The 23695-nt window shown below is 40.9% G+C and overlaps 1 protein-coding gene across 1 annotated transcript in view; it reads right to left on the reverse strand.

Annotated features, from left to right (window-relative positions):
* The window catches only part of LOC137658823 (alpha-1-inhibitor 3-like), a 39082-nt gene that overhangs the window by 3605 nt on the left and 11782 nt on the right, over nucleotides 1–23695 (reverse strand). Inside the window, exons 2-22 of the mRNA XM_068393893.1 lie at nucleotides 16516–16712; nucleotides 15990–16246; nucleotides 15360–15476; nucleotides 15016–15173; nucleotides 14705–14801; nucleotides 14172–14387; nucleotides 13778–13921; nucleotides 13455–13658; nucleotides 13087–13266; nucleotides 12737–12911; nucleotides 5917–6078; nucleotides 5651–5706; nucleotides 5479–5539; nucleotides 4159–4291; nucleotides 3809–4037; nucleotides 3433–3659; nucleotides 3242–3324; nucleotides 2886–3007; nucleotides 2568–2718; nucleotides 1791–1924; nucleotides 7–111 (exon numbers count right to left, since the gene is read on the reverse strand). Of these exons, the coding sequence (XP_068249994.1) occupies nucleotides 7–111; nucleotides 1791–1924; nucleotides 2568–2718; nucleotides 2886–3007; nucleotides 3242–3324; nucleotides 3433–3659; nucleotides 3809–4037; nucleotides 4159–4291; nucleotides 5479–5539; nucleotides 5651–5706; nucleotides 5917–6078; nucleotides 12737–12911; nucleotides 13087–13266; nucleotides 13455–13658; nucleotides 13778–13921; nucleotides 14172–14387; nucleotides 14705–14801; nucleotides 15016–15173; nucleotides 15360–15476; nucleotides 15990–16246; nucleotides 16516–16712 (3208 nt within the window). The remainder of the gene's footprint in view (nucleotides 1–6; nucleotides 112–1790; nucleotides 1925–2567; nucleotides 2719–2885; nucleotides 3008–3241; nucleotides 3325–3432; nucleotides 3660–3808; nucleotides 4038–4158; nucleotides 4292–5478; nucleotides 5540–5650; nucleotides 5707–5916; nucleotides 6079–12736; nucleotides 12912–13086; nucleotides 13267–13454; nucleotides 13659–13777; nucleotides 13922–14171; nucleotides 14388–14704; nucleotides 14802–15015; nucleotides 15174–15359; nucleotides 15477–15989; nucleotides 16247–16515; nucleotides 16713–23695) is intronic.

Below are 23695 nucleotides of genomic sequence, written 5' to 3' on the forward strand. Positions count from 1 at the left end.
ACTTACCTTCAATCCTTTATGGAATACTTTCCCAATAGATTGGGCACAGGTTTCATTGCCGTAAGTATCAATTAGCCATGATGTGGTTACATTAAGGCTGTCTTCATCAATCTGAAAGGATTGCTAAAGGTTAGATGTACAGTTTACCTTTATATCAGACAGTCACTATCATATGAAGCATTTATACAGCCATATCCCGACCAAATTCAGCCAAAATTGATTACAGTTCTGTACTGTAATTATTAATATTACAGTATAAAACAATTGTGTAAAAATGCCAAGATTTCTATGAACTTCCCCTGATGCTCATATTGGTTCTTTAGAACCTCTGTTTAATCAACCTTCACCTGTAAAAATCTAAATTTTTCTCATTTTATTCCCTGCAATAAACACATGCACTTATTAATGGAAGGAGAATTCTAGAGGCAAGTGGTAACTGATGTGCCAGTCTCTTTATCTCTGCAGTTTTTCAGACCTATGTTTGTTTTCTCCAGATTGATTGCATTAAGAAGTCTTCCCTTGGTTTTTGTAACAATTACTGTGCTGTGTGGACTGTGCAAAGGAATTTTTTTAGTTCATTATCTGCATTCCCTTCATGTATAGTGTCAGGGGCAATACTGTGATTTAAAGAATGGGAGAAAATCCTTTCCTTCACTGTACCTCTCATGTGAAAGTAGATGGCACTGGCTACCGACCAAGTCAATGGTAATCCTTTATACTACCTCATAACTATTACAGAAATCCTCTTGATATATTGAAATAAAGTCCCAAAAGGACAAACTGTTATGTATAAAAGCCAGAAAGACTAAGCTAGTCGATTGTAGCGGGGATGACACTGATAATTAAAAGCCTCAACCTTTAGATAATTCACATAATCAGCCAACTTTCGATAACGCTAGTGACGAGCTTCATAATCTCTTGTCAACCTAACCTAACTCCAAGTGGTCTATTGTTCAAAGAGTCTCTTTCAGTAATGGTTCTCCAGTTAAGCCTTTGCATTCTGCAATTTTTGTGGTTACTTAGTAAGAACTAGATTGTGAGGCATAAGACCAAGTAGGTAGTTTGAATCCTAATATCCCACTATTTGCAGTGTTGAAGTGATGAGCTTCACAATCTCTTGTCATCGCTCGATTTCATTAGTCCAGTGAATGCGCTCTCAAAATGGCAAACCTGGTCCCAACTTCCAAATAGCTTTATTAAACAATCTGGGTGTCCGGATTTTCAAGCCACATTGAGGGATGATTAGTTAAAAGGAATCTATTCCAGGTTGGTGGATGTTAACCATGTTACGATGCTTTTAATTGTATCTATCCCATCTCTTCCTTTCACTAACTTTCCACCTCAAGTAGTGTGGGAGAGTTAGCATTATGAACATCAAGGAAGGTTCATTGAAGTAAACAATTTAATAATAAAATTCCTTATTTCTATGCTTGCCTGATATTCTACATGCCCCACTACCTACTGGTGTCAACAGGATAGGGATAATTTGAACTTCAGAACTGAGAAGACAGAAAATGGCGTGTCAGTTACCACTTAATGCTAGAATGCCCCATGCTTTATTAAATGCATGGTGTTTATTAAAGGGAAGAATTAAGAAAACTTGTAAGATTTTAAAATTTTGCGGGTAAAGGTATAATAAACCAAACGTTTGGAGAATATTACCATCAGGCAAATACAACACAGAAATAAGAATTTTAATTATTTAAATTCTTTTTTTTTGTGAAAATCCACAAGTCACACGCTTCATAGGTAGAGGACAAGAACAAAAACAGTTTGTAAATGGGACTGACCAATATGAAATCTTTTGCTTGAGAGAAGGACTTTAGGACAAAGGCAGTGAGCCAATTAGAGCCGGAGTCATCAGCTTTGCCAAAAGCGCTGTAGGAGCCATTTCCATGTCTATATAGCAGCTGGCGTTGATATCCTGCAACAAGAGAGAGCATCGATTTAGTCAAGATTTTATATGCTTAATAGGCTGATTAAAGTCATCTTAATAGTTTACAGTATACATGACATTTTATTGTTAATCATAAAGATATTTTTATTCATTTTCCATTACTTCTCATACTCTACTTTCATATTTCCTTTCCTCACTGGGCTATTATTCCCTCTTGGATCCCTTAGGCTTATAGCATCCTGCTTTTCAAGTAAGGGCTGTAGCTTAGCTAGTAATGATAATAATCATGCATATATTTTAGATTGTTTCATGTGTCATTTCAGTTAGGTGAATACTTGTTTAAAGTAAAGCTATAGGCTATTTGATATAAATGGGGAGCGAGTTAGATTTAGGATGAAAGTTCTTGTGTGTATTTTGTAAGTTTATAGAATCCTCAATAACTGTAAAAAAGGAAGATAGCTTAATTAACTAAAGTACATATCAAGAGTTTTAAGATGCTTAGTTTGACTTGGGCACTGTAAGTTATGGGTGGTCCTGGTAACAACAAAGTCGTAATAAAAATGTCAAAACTGTGTAAAATATTTATGGATGTTTTTTAATATTTTGAAAGGTTACAAAGTAATATTCATCAATACAAAGTACCATAAGTTAGACTTGACTTCCAACTTACCAGTTCTCATGTAGTTGAGTAGCTTTTCTTTCGCTTCAGGAGTCTCTTGTCCTGTAGCAATCAAGTACTTCAGGATGTATATATTAGGAGCAAAGTTCAACATGTTCTGTTCACCACACCCATAAGGCATACGGATGAGAGACCCAAGATTCTGTGGAAATCAACATTCTCATTAGTGGCATACTTACTATTTTGTTAATGAAGTTTTTATTGCATATAAAGATGCAAAAAAAAATAGGCTAAACTCCAATAGTATAAAGCTTTGATGGCATGTTTAAAAATAGATGTGAATGAAGGGGATTAAAAGCAATGCATTACCTGTAGAGAAATGGCCAGAAGATCTCCAACTGCAGTGACCCATGCCCTTTCAGAGCCCTCTACCATACCGGGGGGTACAATTAATTCTGCTGTCTCAAGGGAGTCTTCTCCATCAGCTACTTCTGCAAGATGAAACGGGCAAATTATACTTTTATCTTTAGTTATGATTTAGATACAGGCATTCTCTGCTGATTCCTGTCAGAAAATAATTACCTTTATTGCTTAAACATTATCCAAATAAATTTAAAAGTGTCTTTCACCTGTAACAAATTTACTTTCGTAACTCCCAATGTATTCAAAAGCATAACACAAAGACATTTCTTTGTGCTAGAGAAACAGAATTTAGTTGAACTTACCATTGGCACAGATATATTTACTCCAAATTTCTTCTCTTAGGAAACCTTCAGCTTCTACTGTTATGGGCCTCACAAGAGCATCTCTGTGAAAGGGAATTTGTCATTTATTATCAGATTATTGTCCCTCTTATGATAACTATTTAATCATATCCCCTAATTCCTGTCTCTTACACAATATAGTACAGTATTACCTTTTGTCAATATTAACAGGGCTGTCACCACAAGGCAGAGTGGTTTCAGTATCCACATAAGCCCTGACTGTAATGTTCACATCTCCAATGATTGTAGGTCTTATTTTGACTGTGTGGACATGCTTTTCCTGTGCTCCAATACAGGATAGTCTTTGTCCAGCTGGTAAGGTTTCATCAGTTTCTCCAGTGAGTTCATATTCTGTACTGCTCTCCAAGGTGACCCTAACCTGTTTAGAAGAAAACAATTGCTTATTTTAGTCATGATGGGGTAACGATATTGTACAGTGTTGATTCATTTGCTCAGTATTCTAATCAGTTGAAAGTTTTATTTTTCAAGTTTTAGAGGATAAATTAAAAAACTATTTTGAACACTTACTGGCAGGGGCTGCTGAAGGTAGTTGAAGACTGAAATTTTAACAGGCAGAATTTCTCCTCTCTTGATGGAAGGAGGGAGGGTGAGGTCAATAAAGAAAGAAGTGTATGTTATGAGGGATGCCCTTTCTGATACTCCAACACCTATCTTTGGGTGGACACACACTGCTTTACCAACCCATTCTGTAATGGTGTCTGGGACCTCTACATTCTCTTCAAGCACTCCAGTTGTTCTTTAAAGAAAAAATTTAATACAAGTTTAAGTAACCCAGAAATGTTTAGAACTCGATGAAATATATACAGCACAGTAATATCTCTTTAATTGCATAAATAGAGAATACAGTATTCACGTACGGAACAACAACAAGATTCCAAAGCCAAGTTTCAGGGAAGTCTGTTCTTGGTTCATATGCTGATTGAGAAGATGGTCCTCCATTATCTTGTGCACTGGCAAATTGTGGTGGTGTGTCTGCATGTAGTATATATTCTGGAGAGAAAAAAGAAACAGGAGGTATTAAAAGATATATATAATATTAATTAATTCTAAAATTATCTACAATACTTTTTTAATACCGTTAAACCCTTCACAAGTGTACTTGATTGAACTTGTATGCCATATGATTTTTCCCAATAAGACCTTAATTAAGTATGCATTTAGAAAAACAAAGTCAGCCATTATCTTTTTGGTATTCCTGCAGTGGTCTTCCTGCACAGGTCCGCTGGTCATATTGAACGAGATTAAGTGTATGCACAGTTCACCTGCATAGCCAGAAAAAACTGCAGACTATTATCACGAAAGTTCAAGTATGCCTACACAGAGACCTGTACAGGTATACCTGGAGGTTAATGGCTGTCTTTAGAGAATGCATCTAGTTGCACATGTGTGGGAAACAAAGGCAAAGTGAGTGTCTGGTCAACCCTTTTATCCCAGACATAATCTGAAAATTGCTTCTTCTCCATTCCAACCTACACCACCATTATAAATAGGAAGTCTCTAAAACTTAATATAGAATAGCTAATTATTTTGTTTCCTGGTGATATGATTAGAATTTGTATGTTGTTAGAGGAATTGGAAAATTCTTTCTTGCATGTGGTTAATATCTCATACAGGATTTGTGCCCTCATTACCGAAGTCACAGTAGTCCCTGACGGGCTGAGCCATCCAAACTTCGAGAAACCATGCTAGGAGGCCAGAATGGTTTATCTTCCTGAAATACCGGGTAACACTTAGTCTTCAGATGAAATTAATTTTTTAAGTACTGTATATTGTGGAAGCCAGAGGATATATACCACTAAACGGCTATACTGTTATCTCTATACACCTTTCTCTTGCAATAATAAACTTCTTCCAGATGAAATTTTCATAAAACGTTACTACCATGAAATTTTCATAAACCGGTACTACCATATGCTATTATTAGTTCTGCTGCCATTATTAGTAAAACCATAATTATTCACAATCGAATAAATTGTCATCCACGAGAAAGCTCATTCTACAATTTTCCGAGTTGCGAAAAGAAACTGCTTTTTAAATCTAAACTACAGTATTTTCAATGGCAGAGACATAGTGATATATTTACCTCTTGCAGTGCACTTGTGTTAGGTGTGTTAAAAGTTGAATCTTAGAGCAGATAACATTAGAAAAGGAGGTTTGAAACGGTAAAGGATTCTTACTTTCTCTAATGCAGGGTCTGGTTTCCACTTGAAGATCCGTAAAAATGTAAAGGCTTGATTGCTGTAGAAGTCAAGAATTATTATTTGTTATTTACTGGTTATGATATGTCAATTGTTTAATTTACATATTTTGAAGAATTCCACAGAAATTTTACCAAAGCTTCTTACTTACGTCAAACGTATGAAGAGCATCAAAGTAATCTGTGTAGTAGAAATGTCTCCATTTATCTAAAATAGAAAAAGTACTATAATAGCAACTAAAAGGGATTGAAAAATTAATTTATCTTTTGTAAGATAAGGATGCAAAATATCGGAGCATTAAATTATTTTTATTGTCAAAATTTAATGTGGTATGATTCAAGTACGCTAGCATTCTTTATAAACTGTAACCATATCAAAAGTTAAATGCAGACCTTGAAAAATAAAGACTAATCTTACCTCCAAGATCATCTTGCAGCAAACCCCTGCAGTAATTGTAGTCATTAACCTGTCGATATCTCCAAGGTTGAAGGTTGTAACGGTAGTCATCCAAAAACAAACTCTCAACAGTTAAAGTATTTTTCCTTGGTGACAATAACTCTACACTCTTATCCACAACCCCTGTAGTTGATGAAAAAAGTCAATGTCTTTATTTTCAGGAATAAATCTCGTCAGATTTTTTTAACCCACATTTATATGTTTAACCCAGCTGCAGTTTATTGTGAGCTTTTCAGTGAATACAATACTGTACTGTATTTAAAGGGGGATGTATTTGTTTATTCCATTTGTATACTTAGTTCCTTTAGCTAGACTGTCCAAACTCTTGGGCTTGTAAAAAGTATTGAACAATGCAGTAACTTTTGAAGTTCTATAGATTGTGATATCTAAGGTGAAACTATAATAGAAAGCTTAATATACATGGGAAAAACAGTTTGATAAAGAGCTAAATATGAAAATTTTTCCTAAATTGTATTTTTCCTAGCGATACAAACCTGTAATCAATTTATGTAGGAATTCGCTTCAGCTCAGCTGAAACAGCCGAAGAGAAAAAAACCAGGCAGTTGTGCTGATTGGTTGGCTGGCGGTATGGGGCGGAGTTTAGCCCACTGCAAGATTTCTCTTGAAAGTGAGTATGGGGGCAATGCCCCTGATCTCGTGAGCTTTAACCCTCGCTGGTGCTTGGACTCTTGAGGATGTCTCATACGCCTTGCGGATGGTCTCACGGATCCAGAAGGATGCTGTGTTCCTCGACACCTCCCTCTTGGTTCTGCCTGTGCTAACGAAGTCGTCGACATTCAGGTCTGAGATGCCGAGTTCGCTTATGATAGCACCGGAGACACCTGACGAGACAGAGAAGCCTCTTACCTGAACTGCCACATCCGGTAAGGAAGGAATAGGGAAGGCCTCGAACCTGGGATCGTGGATCGTTGGGTTCTGAGTCTTTGCCAAAAACTCTGGCACAAAACTCAAGGAGATCTCCTTCCAACCCTCTGCGTGAGTGACATTACAAGAAGGCTGTGTAACTCCCCGACTCTCTTTGCCGATGCTGAGGCCAGCAGAAAAAACAGTCTTATTGGTCAATTGCCTGTTTGAGGCATGGCTCAAGGGTTCATACGGAACACGAGTAAAAGACTCGAGAACTAAGGTGACATCCCACAGGGGAACTCGAAGTTCCCTCGGGGGACACGACTGTTCGAAGCTCTTAATGAGCCTAGAAATCCCCAGGGCGTTGGAGATATCTATGTCCCTCAGACGGAACACCGTTGTAAGGGCAGACTTGTACCCTTTAATGGAAGAAACCGAAAGAAGCTTATCTCTGCGAAGAAAGACTAGGAAGTCTGCAATCTGAGTCAGAGAGGCTCCGACTGGAGAGATACCCCTTCCACTACACCATTCACAGAAGATCAACCACTTGCCCTAGTAGACTGGGAAGGAGGATCTTCTAAGGTAACCCTGACATCTCTCTCATAGAGAGTCGCGAAAAGCCTCGCGTTCTGAGGAGAAGCTGGATACTCTCCACGCGTGAAGTCTGAGCGACTGCACCAATTGGTGGTACCGTTCGACAAGGGTTGCCGAAGGAGATTGGGCCAGTGTGGTAGCTCTCTCGGTGCCTCGACCAGGAGCAACAACAGATTGGGAAACCACTCCATGTCTGGCCATAGTGGAGCAATGAGAGTCATCCTCAGACCTCGAGCTACTAGGACCTGGTACAGGACTCCGTGAAGCAAGCAAAAAAAAGGGGGGGGGAAACGTGTAGCAATCCAGTAGACCCCAGGGATGTTGCAGTGCATCCTCGAACACAGCTGCGAGGTTTGGTACTGGAGAGCAAAACACAGCAAGTTTGGCGTTGTGCCGTGTTGCGAAAGGTCGATGCATGGTTCTCCCCAGAGGTCGAGTACTCGACTTGCAACCTAAGGGTGAAGATACCATTCTGCCCCTGTTACCTGGTTTCTGCGATTTAGGGTGTCTGCCCGAACACTTCTCTTGCCTGGAATGTACCTGGCTGATAAGGTTACATGTTGACTCTCTGCCTACAAAACCACCTGCCTCGTCAACTGCTGCAGGGGACGTGAGAGCGTGCCCCTTGCTTGTTGACGTGCGAGACCACGGACATGTTTTCGCACATCAGCACTACAGAGTGCTCTCTCAAATGGGCCTGGAAATGAAAGAGTGCTCTCGAGACTGCCATCATTTCTAGCACATTGATGTTCAGGCGTTTCTTTTCTTCCGACCACACACCTGACACTACCAAGTCATCCAGGTGTGCACCCCAACCTTCCGTGGACGCGTCTGTGAACAGACGGAACTGAGGTGGAGGAAGGTTTATGAGAAAACACTCTCATGAGGTTCTCCTCGTTTAGTCACCAAAGGAGATCCTCCCTTACCTCGCATTCCATGAGGACCAGAGGAGAGGGAGCGGAGATGGATCCGCCCGAAAGGAACGAGCTTCTCCAGCGAGGAGAGGTGACCTAGAAGAGCTTGCCACTGGAGGGCTGGAGTGGTGAGTCGATCAGCATTCCCAGATACTTCACCTTCTGCTTGGGAATGAGATTCGACTTCTCGCAGTTCTCCACTATCCCCAGATCGCGACAGACTGCCAGAAGCAAGTCTTGATCCTGAATCAACTGCTCCTGCGAGGGAACGAGAATCAGCCAGTCGTCGAGGTAAATCAGAATGCGGATGCCCCTCGAGCGGGCCCAAGCTTCTACCATCGTGAACACTCACATAAACACTTGGGGAGTTGTGCACATTCCGAAGCACAGGACTTTGAACTGGTACACCATGCCCTGGAAGGTGAATCGGGGGTACTTTCTAGACGGCCGATGAACTAGTACATGAAAGTACGCATCCTTCAAGTCTATCGAAAGCATACAGTCGAACTACCTGATGGCTAACATCACAGTGTGAACTGTTAGCATTTTGAAAGCAGTTTGCTGAACAAACTTGTTCAATGGCGAAAGGTTGATGATCAGTCTCCAACCTCTTGGTGACTGATCGTGTACGACTTCTAGCGCTTCCTTCTCCAACATTTCCTGGATCTCCGCTTCCAAGGCCAGAGCCTTCAGGGATGTTGGAGCGTATGTGTGGAACGCTATTGGAGTGGAGGATGGGGGGGGGGGGCGGCGATGAAGCACGAATGGGAGCTTGTACCCTTCGTGAAGGGTCAACACTAGCCATTCCTCGGCCCCGAGGTGCTGCCACATCGCCCAATGGCGCTATAGGCATCCCCCTACCCTCAGCAGCATGGGAAGGGGAAAGCCAATCTCAGTGTTTCCCTTTCCCTTGCTTGCCCCTGTTCTTTCCCCGACGTGGAGGAGCTCTCAAGGGAGGCTGAAATGTCTGTTTGTGGGCAGAACCCTTCTGAACAGGAGCAGGTCTCGGCTGCACAGGAGCAGCAGGAGCACAATCAGTGGTACCCTTGCTACTTCCCGTGGGCTTGGCCTGACTTGGCCTGGCTGCAGTCTGTTCCGCGTGACCAGGTCCCTTGAAACTAACAGCCTGCACCTGGTGGATAATGGAGTCCTTCTGGTCGAGGCGCCATTTATCCCGTGCGGCCCGAACTTTCTCTTGTGGTAAGATTGAAGTTGCAGCTCTAATAGGATCGTTCCTGAGTGCCAGGGCCTCTCCTGAACCAATCTGTCTCGCCAAACGAGCTGCTACTGCCTCGCGTTTTTTTGAGGATCAGATTGGCATACTTGGTAGCAAGCTGGTCCAAGAGAAAAGCAACAGCTTTCCCACCAGACAAAGCCAGGTTCCTGTACTGCTCCATGTGTTTGGGGGTAGCGAGCTTGGTGTCCCACGCGAACAGTGTCCCGCGCGACCACTGTGGCCGTACCACACCAGTGGTTGAGCCATGAAGCAGCCTTGAGAGCAGCTACAGAGATGGACTCCATAGTTGAAATCTCAGATGTTGAGAAGGCCACTCTCTGGGATTTCAAGCTCTCGACCGAGGAACCCTCAAGCAAGCACTCAGACCGCAGGGTCGAGAGGGAGAGGACAAGACACAGAAGACTCTGTGACATAGTACCTCTTCTGTTGCTGGAGTGGTTGAGGGAGAAGCTTGTTCGAGCCTTGGTTCCGAAGCGAGTCACCAAGCCCTACGATTTGGTCACTCACTCGGTCCAATGCTTAAGCAGCCTGTTTCAACCAGGGTAGTGTGAGGGGCTGTGAACTGCCTTCGGGAGCTCCCCATACAATCTCCAAGGCTGTACACTTATCTCAGACACTACTTCAGGAGGAGCCCTGATGCCATTAATCTCATGCATGGGGTTAATGACCTCTAGGAACTGCGACTCCACCTCGGGATCTTCCGTCACCATGGCCAGTGAAGGCCGTGGAAGTGGCTGATCCCTTGGTCCCGCTACTTCCATAGGTGTAGGGGAAGTGACATGCTGCACGGGTGATGACATTCCCCATGAATACCCTTGCTCTGGTCCTAGGACCAAACCAGGCGTGTATTCAGGAATCAAGGAAGGACCCTGGCAAGATTCATCCCCGACGGAATGCATCGAGGTTCCCACTGCGACTGAGTGCGGGACTGGTGGCTGCGAGCCCCACAAAGCTCCTGAAGTGGCTCGAGCGCGAGCAGGGTTGGTGGGAACTGCAGCGCTCACACCAGGATGTGTAGACAGGTTAGTCGCGCGAGTGGTGTGCGTGGCGTCGCCTGTTACATGGCCAGAAAGCCTGGGGGTTGGCTGCATCTCACACGGCTGGTATGCGCAAGAGCTAGCCTGGTCGTGCACGACCGGCCCCCATGCCGCGGGCTGAGCCGCGAGGTGGCTCCATGCCAGGCCCGAGTCACACGGGTCGACTGCGCGACAGTCTGGGCCTGCTCCCTGCTCATGCTACACATGAGTCGCTGAGTCGGTCAGCGTGGCTACCCCCGTGGAGGTAGTCGTGTGTACCGCGTATTCTTCACGAGAGACCACAGCTGAGATTTCTCGTGACGAAGCCAGGACTCTCCTTTTCCCGCTCAAGAGCGGTTCAATTTCAGTCTGAGCAGTAGATCGTAGGCCCGAGGACCGGATCACCATGCTCTGGGAGACGATACCTATATCCTCGAGCGCGGTTGTCATGCATGGAAGCCTTGCGCGAGATTCACCGTGAACAATCCCACTAATGCGGGGAATATGGGAATCTCGCACATCGTCCTCATTCTCCAGAGGAGAAGAGGTGTCTTGGTGTGCCATGTCCCTTCGACTGCGACTGGCCTTCCTGGCCCTCTTCGCTTTCCTTTTCTTCCCCTTCCTCTTTACCCTGGGGGAGAAAAATCAGAGTCAGAAGATGAAGATGAAGGAGGAGGAGGAACTAGAAAAGGAATACTGCCCAGGCTTCCTCTTCTCATGCCCCCTCCGAGGTGCTGGAACGTTGGTCAAGGCAACAGCAGATGACACTGGACGAGGATGAACAACCTGATCCATGTCTGTAGGAAGAGCCATTGTCGGTGAATATGGTGAACCTGAAAAATATATTTTATCAGCAGGAGTTTGGCAGATTTTAATTTTAACTCCTTATCAGCAAGAGATTTGGCAGATTTTGATTTTAACTGACTTGCGGTTGAGGCTGTAAAGGGTTTGCCATCAGTCGTTAAAGAAATCCCAGTAATTCAAATCATATTCTCCCTTGTTTTAACAGGGAGTCCTGCAATTATTTCACCCTTGGAAAAAGTTTGCATTTTGCCAGGAACGAATGCCTTATCAAGTACATAGTCAACAACAACAGGGGCATCAGTGAGCATGGGAGTCGATAAAGTTACAACCCAGGGTTGCCAGGTTTCCTGAGAGAGAAAAGGCCAAATTTGATTAACTATAGCCTTTAAGGCCAACCTTTTATGATATTGCTGAAGGCTAACCGATTTCAAATAAAAAAAGGCCAAATTTTATGTCTTTAGCTGAAAAAGGCCAACCTGGCAACCCTGTTATAAACTCAATAACATTCATATGTTCATCAACAATCGTATCTTTCAAATGACGTTGAAGCTCGTCTACCCTATTTTAACGGCATCTTAACAAATTTTAAGTCAAGCTTACCTGATAATCCGAGAGACACCCAAAATTCCCCCTTCTTACCAGGTAACGTGTCGTCATCGGTATCAGCAATCTGTCGGGTGTCTCTCGGGGTTGCTAAAATAGCGGGAGTGCTAAGGTCAACCGCTCCCCGGGAAAAACCTGAGAAAACCCTGACAGGCTCTGAATCCGGGCTTCCCAAAATGCCGGCCAGGATTCACATTACGGCAAGGAGAACCTTGAGAGCAAGATTTTCCCCTGCATGTCGAGCAGAGCGTGTTCGGGTCTACAGAAGGTGACGAACGCCACTCACTGCAACGCCCGCCAGGGCCTGCACAACATCGCATTTTAAAGGGTACACAAGCACAAGAGAAGGCAAAGGGCTGTAGCGTAGAGAGTGGAGAGTAGCAGAACCATCCACATTGAGCCGAAGCGAGTGAATGGGGAAAACGGGCTGGTGGGGGGGGGGGGGCAGAGCTAAGCTCCGCCCCATACCGCCAGCCAACCAATCAGCACAACGGCCTGGTTTTCTAACTCTGCGGCTATTTCAGCTGAGCTGAAGCGAATTCCTATATTAAATGATTACGAGGTTTATATATCGCATCGAAGTTATGGAGGATTTATCTGAATTAGTATGTCTAATCAAAGAACTATGGATATGAAGTCGAATGTGAATATTGAACTAAAAGAAGTAGGACGTTGGTTCTCAAAGTAATATAAACAAAATTTGGAAAATACTGTATATTAGAGGTAACTTGGTAATTGACACTAACCATAGCTGCAAATAGAATTGGGAGCAGATGTTAGTTTCAGAGAAGCAGTATCTCCTGGTTGGGTTCTGTTGGTGGACCAGGCAAAGTCCACTTTGATAGGTAGACACTTTTGTACTGTCATTTCCTTCACATCAGAGACAACTTCTCCATCATCTTTTATATACCATACCAGCACCTGTAATAGTATTAGATATTTTTAAAAGTTCAAAACATGCTGATCACATCTAAAATCGCTATTTGAAAACAAGGTTTAAAAATTTATTTCTATGAGTAGGGAAATGAAGTGTACAATTATTATGGTATCAATTGTCGTTGTAAACAACCAGAAGTTGACCCTCCCGTTTTCTCACCTTTATCTTTGGTGATGCAGTCGGAGGCAAAGTGAGTGGAATATTAAGAAGGCCAGTGACAACATCTGCTGGCTCAGGAGAGAGAGGATCAATGAAATTTTCTTCTTCAAAAGGTAATTCAGAGGAAGGTAGTTCATACTCCTCTGACTTGAAGAGTTGGATCTTTCCTCTTGACATAACCTGTGATCAAGGAAAAGAAGTGAATTATTTCAACAGTGCAATTAGTAAAGTGTCATTAACCAACCTTCATTCTCTTGGTTGAGGTTAATTCTTTATAGTTGAAAAATTTACTTTTACGGCTCATATGAATTTATTGAGGAAAGTACAATTTGATGGTTATAAAATTCAATATTTTTTGGTTAGTTTACCTGAACATTCAAAATTGCGGACTTCTGTTGAACAGCAGCATACAAGACTTTTAAAGTGTGGCTGTTTTCTTCACCACTGGTGCAATTTATAGTCTCTTCTGGAGCGTGGATGAGAAGAGAAGAGTTGGATGGAGAATAAAACCTCTTTATAGTTTGGTCAAAACTGTCTTCATTCAAAAGAGCTCTGGTTACCACACGTTTCATCTGATTTAGGAAAATAAGATAATTTTGGTCTTAAGTTTAGAGTTTTTTCTTCAGATTTGTATATATTGTACAGTGTTCAAGTAAGGAGATGGAAGCAAACTACTCGGTACAGTACTCACTACAACTTTCCTGCTTTGAGAATTAGTTAAGTAAACTTTAACTATGCCATCTGATGGGGTCGTGAGGTTATTGCAAGAGCCTCCATGGCATATCTCGAGAGGTTCTCCACTAGCAGGGGATCCATCATGTGATTTAACAAAAACCTGGTGATGAGCAAAATCATAGGTTAGAATTAATTATTTGTCTCCTAATATTGTAGAAAACTAAGTCAAAGTATCATTTGTGAGAGAATAATCCAAGTCACTTCAGAAAAGTCTGATCTATAGAGTAGTCTTGAATAAATTAGTGACTGTTAGCAAATGACCAGGATACAGAGTATATTCATATTCATGTAACCTTTTTCTGCATGTAAACATTACTTGGCAAGCTCATTGCAAAATCAATTAATTGTACCTTCAATGTGTAGGGCAAGTTAGGTTTCTTGAAGTCATCATGGAAGAGACTTTCAAAGATCACTGCTCTTCTTTCCACATTAACAGATTCCATGCCTGTCTCACTTTCCCCAGTACCCTCTTCTGTCACTGTAACCTTAGCCCTGATGTTATAAACATTACAATCTACAAGTCTGATGTCTGTAGACTGTACGGTGACTTCACTGCAACCAGAAATCTGGAAAATAAAGCCTAGTTTCAGTGACTAGTAAAAAAACATTTAATGTAGAATAGTGGTACAGTATTTAAGTTTCTTTCAGAATAATGTTGAGAATTAGGCCAGATAAGTATTGTGGATTAATTCATATATTGTAAATGAATTAGTAGTTTTAAGAATACTTCATATGCACTAGGTTTGTCAGTTCCTTTTAGAACATGTAGCAATTAAGAGTTCCACACTCTCAATAAACTTGAAATATTTGTCGTCGACGTTAGTAAATGTATACTGCCATAAGTCACAGAACAAGTACAGTATAGGTATTTGATGTTCCTTACAGTGTCATTCTTAATGGTGACTGATCGACATCCAGAGTTTTGCAGGTTGCTGACTTCCCATGAAATGTTCCCTTTAACTGGTTCTCCAAAAGTATACCTGGTGGACACAAATGAATGAAAACTTATTATAAACTATACTCTACTGAAAAAAAAAAAGAATAACATGTACCCATTAAATTTTGATGAATCATACTCTATATTCCATTAAAAATTATGTATTTAACTTTCGTCTTTTATTGAATCTATGTTTATAATTCTACCGATTAATGTAACAAGAGTAAACAAATTAACTAATATTTCAAGTAACTTACTTTGCACAGGCAGAAAATGTTACGTTGGTAGCAGTTACAAAAACATATTTAGGTGGTTTCACAGTCACCTCAAACCTGGGTAGGACATATTCTTTCACTTCAAAGGTTGTAGCAGTTTCCACACCTCTTCCATTGTTTAATCTGATGCTGTAGACCCCCTATATATTGGAGTAATATCTTTGATCAGTTTATGGGTTTAAAGTTAAGGAACTATGAAATGTGCTCCCAAATTAAGGTTTATGGAACCAAACTTTGAAGGGAACCGACTGGATTTGTGTTAACAGCCATATTAAATTAGTAATAAAAAACCCATAGTAAACATTATATAGAAAAGTGCACCTTACCTCCTCTGGTTCGTCAGCGAGTTGGAATGACAAGTGGACAAGGCCTTTGGAGTTGTCAACATCTAACCATTGGGCAATTCGGTTATTAGATGGTGTGGTTATGTAGATCTCTTGGTACTGCAACATAAAATTACAAATCTAAACATTGATTATTTTTAATTGGTGTTACTGAGACACTATATGTTTATGGTTTTGTGTATGGAAAAATGTACAATGCAGTTCTGAAGGATGTACGGCTCACAGCCCATTTTATGTTAAAGGTGGGATATAAAAATTTATTCTCGCTCCAATTTTCACCCTTATATCTTTGGGTGTAACGTTGTAAAAGTGAGGGAATAAGGCTTGATGATCTTACTGGTTTAGGAGGATCACCACATTAGCACAAACTACTACGTTCATAAGGAAAAAGGAAAGTTTAATGGACAGTATACTATTTGAGTACTGTATAGGCTAATGGGTTGGAATGAGAGGAGGAAACAAGATGGATAGTAAAAGAAGTTGTCTTCGACCCAAGAGGTACGTGAATTCCACAAAGTAAACACATGCACCCCATTATAAGTTCTGATGGCCTGAATATGATGGCAAAGTTTTGTAATTAAGATGAACTGGTTGGAATTGGGATAAACTCACATTTTCAGTAGAAATCTCCATGAGAGGACCAGAATGTGACAGCACCCTGAATTGGACGTTCTGGCCTGGTTTGTACAGATATTTGTCCGTTTGTACAATTGTCTTTTTGAAGTTATTCTGACGTTCGATACCATGGGTGTGGTTGACAGCAGTGTCATCCAATATTCCAGTGATGGATATGATATCATAGTTTAGAAACGATATTCGGTCTTCTGATGCTTGTGGCAGAGAAATGTTGCTGCAGAGGTGTTGGTCACCTGAAATATATATTTGTAACTTTATTTTTAATTTCTTTTTTATTTTATTTGGTAAATAGTTTATGCTCAATTTTTTTAATGAAGCTCTGTGGCCAGACAAACTTTGATAACTGAATCAAGAACTGGATTAGCTTGATCAGCTTCAAAGGCATGAATCCCAACCTAACGAATGACTGTACACAGTAACCAAAATACTAAAAAATAACTTTACATAGTAAACAGGCTCCAACAAATGACCTCACATTACCACAACCAACACATGACCTTACCTTCTGGAACCTGCACAGATTCTTCAACGAGCAGTTGTCTTCTTATACCTTCGTCATTGTTGAATATTCCTTCTTCACTAACATGCTGGATACTAACGCTTATTTTCCCTTGTGGTGCTTGGGGATTTTTCACCTGGACACACACCTGCAAATCCCCGCCAGGAAACCACTGCTTTGGGACTGTTATCACGTAGCTCCTGGTGGAATCAAGACAGATTTATGGTTGGAAATTAATCGAAACATCCAAAAATTAAACTATGCAACTAAATTATGTGATGCAAAACAGTCTCCAAAGCTTGATAAAAAGTTGGATTATTTAAATGATGTTCAAATAGACATAGGGGTCTTACTTAATTATGTCAGTTGGAATTTTATTTCAAATTGTCCCCTAAAGAGTTAGTGGTAAATTCATGTCTTCTTGGACTTAAATCTATTAATAAATTTCCCTAATTATTATTAAAATAGATAAGGATAATAATATTTATGATTTATTCATAAAAGTTAGACTAGGCAATTCAATCTGCTTCCATTCTGAAAAATATAAAGTAGTCCAACCTTCCCTCCCCCAAGATCCAGATTTATTTTGCCAAACCTAAGCATTGGAGGGCATTTTCTCAAGAAGAACAATATTCCGCTGATCTTGTTAATAAAACAAAGTCTTGTCGAAGGCAATAAACAGAACTCTATTTCAAACTGAATATTGATAGATATTGGAGCAAGAGTCCGTGCTTGCACAAATTAGCGTTGTCTTACATCTTCTGTGTTCTATTGCCAGTGAGGATTATTACCTTACGTAACGTGAGACATGTTGACAATTTATTTCAATTAGTTCAGTTCTTTACAGAAACATGACCGTACAAATGACTGAAAGATATTAATTGGCAATTGGTAATCTTAAGCCTAAAATTTTTATAAATAAAGTAATATAATAAAACCGTCAGCACATTTAGGCGTACAGTAACTTTAGCACATAGATGTTAGTTCAAGATATTTAAATGTGATATGTCGTAACGCTAAACCCAAAGATCGATTATGAAATATGGTTTAAAAAAAGGTTATTTTCCTGATGCAAAACCCTAAAACCTGGTTTGTTTAATTTTGTTCCTGTTTATTTAACCAAATGCAATCTTGATGCAGAAATAATCAGGATTGTCAAGTTTGTTTCATTTTTCTGTTCACATGTTTTAGAATTTCTTTTAGGCATGTGTGATGGCCTATCTTTAAGAAAAAGGAAGACTGCAAGAACAGAACCAAGGACCAGATGGCGGAAGTTAATAGATTTAGAATGCAAAACAAACTTCAGAGAGGGTGTAACGCAGGCTGTGAGATGACTGGGGGAATGACAGCAATAACAATTAGAGAATAGAATCAGGGGTTTGGAATTTCATTAGGGATTTCAAAGAAGGGCAGTAGGTGGAATGAAGATGTCCGAGAATGTATAAAGAGAAAAACAGATAGCAATGCATTAATGGTTTAAGCAAAGAGATACTGAGAGGTGTGGATTGGAGGCGAAACAACAAAGAGTTAAGAGGGCAGTGGGAAAGCAAGAGCTGAAGCATTCAAGTTTTATGGAAGGCTGCATACAAGGCTTACGGATTGGCCAACCACAGGTCAAGTAGGGAAAGATATAAGCATGTAGGGGTTATAAGAAATGAAAATTGTCAATGTTCTGAGGATAGGAGGGGTATAAATAGATGGATATAATAATGAAAGCAGAGCTTATGAATGCACGAGAGGACAGACTGGTTGAAGCTCTGCAGACATATATGGAAGTATGGGGCATAAACAAGATGTAGGTAAGGAATGCTTTAAAGACGATGAAAAAGGGAAAGAGGATGGATCCAGACTATATCCCTGTGGAGGTGCTTGAGAGATGTAGCAGCAAGGTTCCTAACAAGCCTGATTAGCAGAATTTTGGGGGAGAGAAAATTCCTGTGGATGAGTATCCTGGTGCCTAACTACAAGAACTGGACAAACTACTGTGGAATGAAGCTCTAAAGTCAATCTGTAAATCTTGAAAAGGGCAGTAGAAGCTAGAATTAGGGTAAAAGTAACAAATCAGTGGACAACATTATGGTTTTATGCCAGGTAGGAGCACTTTAGATGCCACATTTTCCTTTGCGAATGTAAATTGAACATAGCAAATGGCTGTGTATTTGTGAACCTAGAGAAAACTTATGATAGGGTCCCAGGCGATGAAATTTGGCATTGTGAGAGGACTTCTGGAGTGGATGAGAAGTATGTGAGGTCAGTGCTGGATATGTATGAGAATAGTCAAACAGCAGTGAAGTGTGTTTTAGGCACAAAAGAATGGTCTATTGTTAAGGTGGGATTACACCAGGGTTTGGCCTTAAGCCCTAACTGTTGGCAGTCATGATGGAAGATTGTTCGATGGCATTAGGAGGGAGTCTCTATGGTTTGTTTCATTTGTGGACAACATAGTCATCTGTAGAGAGAGTAATGAGGTTGAAACAAATCTGGGAATTTTGAAGTCTGGACCAGAGAAGAAGGGTATGAAATCAGCCTAAGTAAAATGTGTAAGCAGAGGGGATGGCAGGAATGCAGTAAGATTTAAAAGTATATAACTGAAAAAGGTACAGGAATTTAAATATTTACAATATACTATTCAAAGCTATGGTGGGTATGATGGGGAGGTAAGGAATAGAATTGAAGCTGGGTGGAATGGCTGGAAAAGGTAGGGACTATGAAAAAAAAGTGGAATAATTCAGATACTTAATGTCTACTATAAGTTAGGAAGGAGGATTGAGGCTGAACTTAAGAATAGGATAAAGGCAGCATAGGTAAATGGAGGGAGTTAGTGGGAGTGGTATGTGATAAGGAAATGGTAATAAAGCTAAAAGTCAAGATCTATAGCACAGTAATAAGACCAGTGCTGATATATAGATCAGGAACGTGGGCGCCAAGACAAAAAGAGGAAGCAAAGCTTGTGAAAGCATTGGTTAATAATGGTAATATCACAGCTTGAAGGATTGGAAAATGAGGAAGTAAGAAGAATGACAGGTTTAGTGAAGATTGGTGGGTTGATAAGAGTGTCACAAGTGAGATAGTTGGGGCTTGTGTTGAGGATGAATGGTGGGGGATGGAATGAGGAGGACTTTTGAGAATCCTGTTAAGGGGAGAAGATCAAGAGGGAGGCAGAGAATTAGATGGAGAGATAAGGTGAAGGATAATATGGAGAGAAGAGATTGGGTGGAAGAGAATGCCTTTAATAGAAGGCATTGAAGAGGGAGCATCACACAACCCATCCCTTATGTGGGGATAACGGTGGGAAAAAAAGAAGAAAGAATGACTGGAGAAGGGTATCAGGTGTGCTGTGCGACAGAAAGATATACTGTAAGTCTGAAAGGAAAGGCCTTTCAAGTGGTGACAAGACTAACTATGCTGTATGTTTTGAAGACCGTACCTTTAACTAAGAAGCTGAGGTGGACGTTGCAGAAATGAAAATGTTTGCGTTTTCACTGGGTGTAACGAGTTAGGATAAGATCAGAAATGAATTAATTAGAGGAGCAGAAATGGAGATTTATGTATTCAATAATAGGGCAGTTGGCGTGACAGGGCAAGATTGAATCGATAGAAGTAAGTGTGTGTGTGTGTGAGAGAGAGAGAGAGAGAGAGAGAGAGAGAGAGAGAGAGAGACTTGCCCAACTAAATTTGTTTCCCTTTAATGGAGCCAACGAAAAAAAACTTAGTTCTTATACAGCTTATTTTTTACTCGATCATGTTCCGTCATACTGAAAATGAAACCAGTCACATGTTATATTTTCTATTGAAACTTATTCTAAGACTTATTTGTAAGTGATCTTGTCGATTGAAGTAACATTTGGTTGTGTGTAATAGAAGGTAACTCCTATTGTCAGAAAACAGATTGAAGATTATAAAAAAGAGCATTGTGATAAGATTTACAATATTTGCAAAGTCAGTGCCAACTTGTATTGGCCTTGGAATTTGTGTGATAAGCGTGACACACATGGGGAATCCCAGAATCATTCTAGCCATAATCCTTCTACCTACTACTAGGATGTTCATTATGTCATCATAATTTGAATTTTATGTTCATTGTCACGAAAACTCGTTAGTGTTAGGAATAAAGCATTACAGCTTACCAATCTCCCCTATATAATAGAAAGCAAGTATCTGGCTAAATATATATTTCTTTCCTCTCACACTGAGTGGGGTTACCAAACTTAAGACTTTTCGGTATATCGCCCCGTCCTTCGGGTGGGGGGGAGTAGTCATACCGCAGGGAGAGAGGTTGCCAAGAGAGTTACACTCAAAAACTTATTTGGTAATGGGAGAGTGTTTGAAAGTGTGTATGTGATTATTCCCATAATCCACCTTAGCATTCTCATCTCTTCTCTCAAGCTTTGCTTCCTCTTCTCATCTTATTATTTTTGAGGCTCAGGCTATGTCGTGCTGATGGAAGGGTTCCTATAGGTAGCCTTCTAAGGGATAGTTGCTACAGTGATACTCCCTGAGAATTTGAACCAAAGGTTTCCAGGATTCCAACTCCTGGCACGAGTATCCAATAAGGGATATCGTATAATATCAGGGGACATATTCTAGATATGACTCATGGCAATCTTCACCCCGAATAGATTTTACGCTTCGATGTAAGGCGGAAGAGAGGCAAAAAGGAAGGGTACTCGGTGGATCCCCTTCCCTACTACTACTGCTGCGACGCCAGTCATATTCTTGTAGTCTGCTAAGAGCGCGTGCTCTCCCTTAGCCCGGTGTTTTTTCAAGCTTTTGGAACTACTTTCAACATGCAATCACCAGCATCCTCGTTATCTGGGAAGTTGAGTATTAATCCTTTTCTTATTGTAACTTTGGTCTCCCTTTTCACGGTTAAATTCAGTAATTTAAGTGTGTTTTGGTGAGCATTGCCATTTTATGACTGCTGTTGCCCATTATATATATTCTTGCATATTATTTAGATAGTAGGGCGACACTTTCCCGGCTTTACCCTATTATATCAGCTAGTTAGGCAATTTGTATAAGATGTGATATTGCATACATGAAATTTATCCTTCAAACTATTATGTGACTTTACTTAACGTATTCATGCTGGAGTCCCGGTGGTACCCGATCACCTTTGCCGGGGCTCCTACCGGAGCAGATTTATCCTTGCTCATGTATACGTTAGTAAAGTAATTTTCACTGTTTAGCCTCAATCCTTATTGTTTCTTCTCGATTCTGATGAGATGTTATGTTCTCTCGAATCTATGGAATATTCCAGATAAGTTACGATAATTATCCTCTCTGAGGGAAGAGGCTAAACCCTTCTTACCTCCTTGAGTGGTGCCGCCGGCATAGGCGGCCGTCACTGTCTCGCTTCATTGCTGTTGAGTAGAATGATGTTCTTCCTGCCTCCAGCTTTGAATCAGATAGTGACATACTTAGGATGCCCTTGGTTTGCCGACGGCAATGTTGTCAGCACAGGAAGTCATACTTCCCAGCTCATTGTTTTGATGAGGACGATTAGCCTCTTACAACAATGAATTGTAAGACCCTCAATCCCTCCCCCCTCTGTCCTTTCGTGACGGTGTCTCGTAACAAGATTCTTTCGCCAGTATTCTGACAATCACCCCAGCTTGCTTGGATGATTGCGTTGCCCGCAGGTTTTCTGCCGGCGGCAGTTAGTTCCTTCATCTCACTACTACCTTCCCTCTGACTTCCCTTCCTTGGCAGGAAGTTGATAAGAATGGGGGAGGACTGAGACGTCATCTAACGGCTTCCAGCAGGAAACCTAACATACTTTGTAAAGTCCTCAGCTCTCTCTTGGGTTGCCATTTACATTCCTTAGGCGCCGACTCTATTGCCGGCGACAAGCTAGTTTGTAGATGGGTGGTAGCCAGAATCTAATAGATTCTTTCCCCTTCCATTGGAACTTTCACTCTAGTAGGGAGATCTTTAGTGGACATATAGTCCTCTTACACTTCCCGCTGTTATGTCCATTCATAATAGTAGGAAATTCTCCTTCCTTAATATTTCTCTCTTTCTTTCAGTTAGCACCGTCAGGTACTAACCCACTGCCAGCAGATTACTGAATATAATTATACAGTAGTATATATGTTTTCTAACATATCCCGTGTTTAGTATCGCAGACGATTGTAGAGACCATGATATTTTGTTGAGGTTGATTAATCCCTTAACACCAAGATGGTTTTCCTTGATCATCGGGGATTTACAATACCCGATCGGTATTAATACAGTACTACAGGTGGATAATGTTAGTATAAATTACTTACTAACACTAACTCTAGTAACCTTCCCTATCAGGGTTAAATAGCCAATTGTAATAACCACTTGAGTAATATTTACCATGTGCCGTGAGTTTACTGAGAAACCATGTAGCCTATAGTAATAACCACCAGTCTATTGTCTATTTGTACTTCATGTTTGCTGAGTGACTAAACAGCCAATTGTAATAACCACTGGAGTCAACTGTTTTCCCTCTGATCCATGTTTGCTGAGTAGCTAAAGAGCCATCGTAATAATCACCGGAGTCAATTGTTTTCCCTGTGATCCAAGTTTACTAAGTAACTGAACGTCCAATTGTAATAACCACCGGAGTCAAATGTTTCCCTTGTGATCCAAGTTTACTGAGTAACTGAACAGCCAATTGTAATAACCATCGGAGTCAACTGTTTCCCTTGTGATCCAAGTTTACTAAGTAAATAGACAGCCAATTGTAATAACCACTGGGGTCAACTGTTTTCCCTGTGATCCAAGTTTTCCAAGTTTGCTGAGTAACTGAACAGCCAATTGTAATAACCACCGGAGTCAACTGTTTTCCCTGTGATCCAAGTGTGCTGAGTAACTAAACAGCCAATTGTAATAACCACCGAAGTCAACTGTTTTCCCTGTGATCCAAGTTTGCTGAGTAACTAAAGAGCCAATTTTAATAACCACCTGAGTCAACTGTTTTCCCTATGACCCAAGTTTGCTGAGTAGTTAAAGAGCCAATGTGATAACCACCGGAGTCAACTGTTTTCCCTGTGATCCAAGTTTTCCAAGTTTGCTGAGTAACTAAATAGCCAATCGTAATAACCACCGGAGTCAACTGTTTTCCCTGTGATCCATGTTTGCTCAGTAACTAAACAGCCATATGTAATAACCACCGGAGTCAACTGTTTTCCCTGTGATCCAAGTTTGCTGA

The sequence above is a fragment of the Palaemon carinicauda genome, chromosome 19 (genome assembly GCF_036898095.1).
Source record: "Palaemon carinicauda isolate YSFRI2023 chromosome 19, ASM3689809v2, whole genome shotgun sequence".
NCBI lineage: Eukaryota > Metazoa > Arthropoda > Malacostraca > Decapoda > Palaemonidae > Palaemon > Palaemon carinicauda.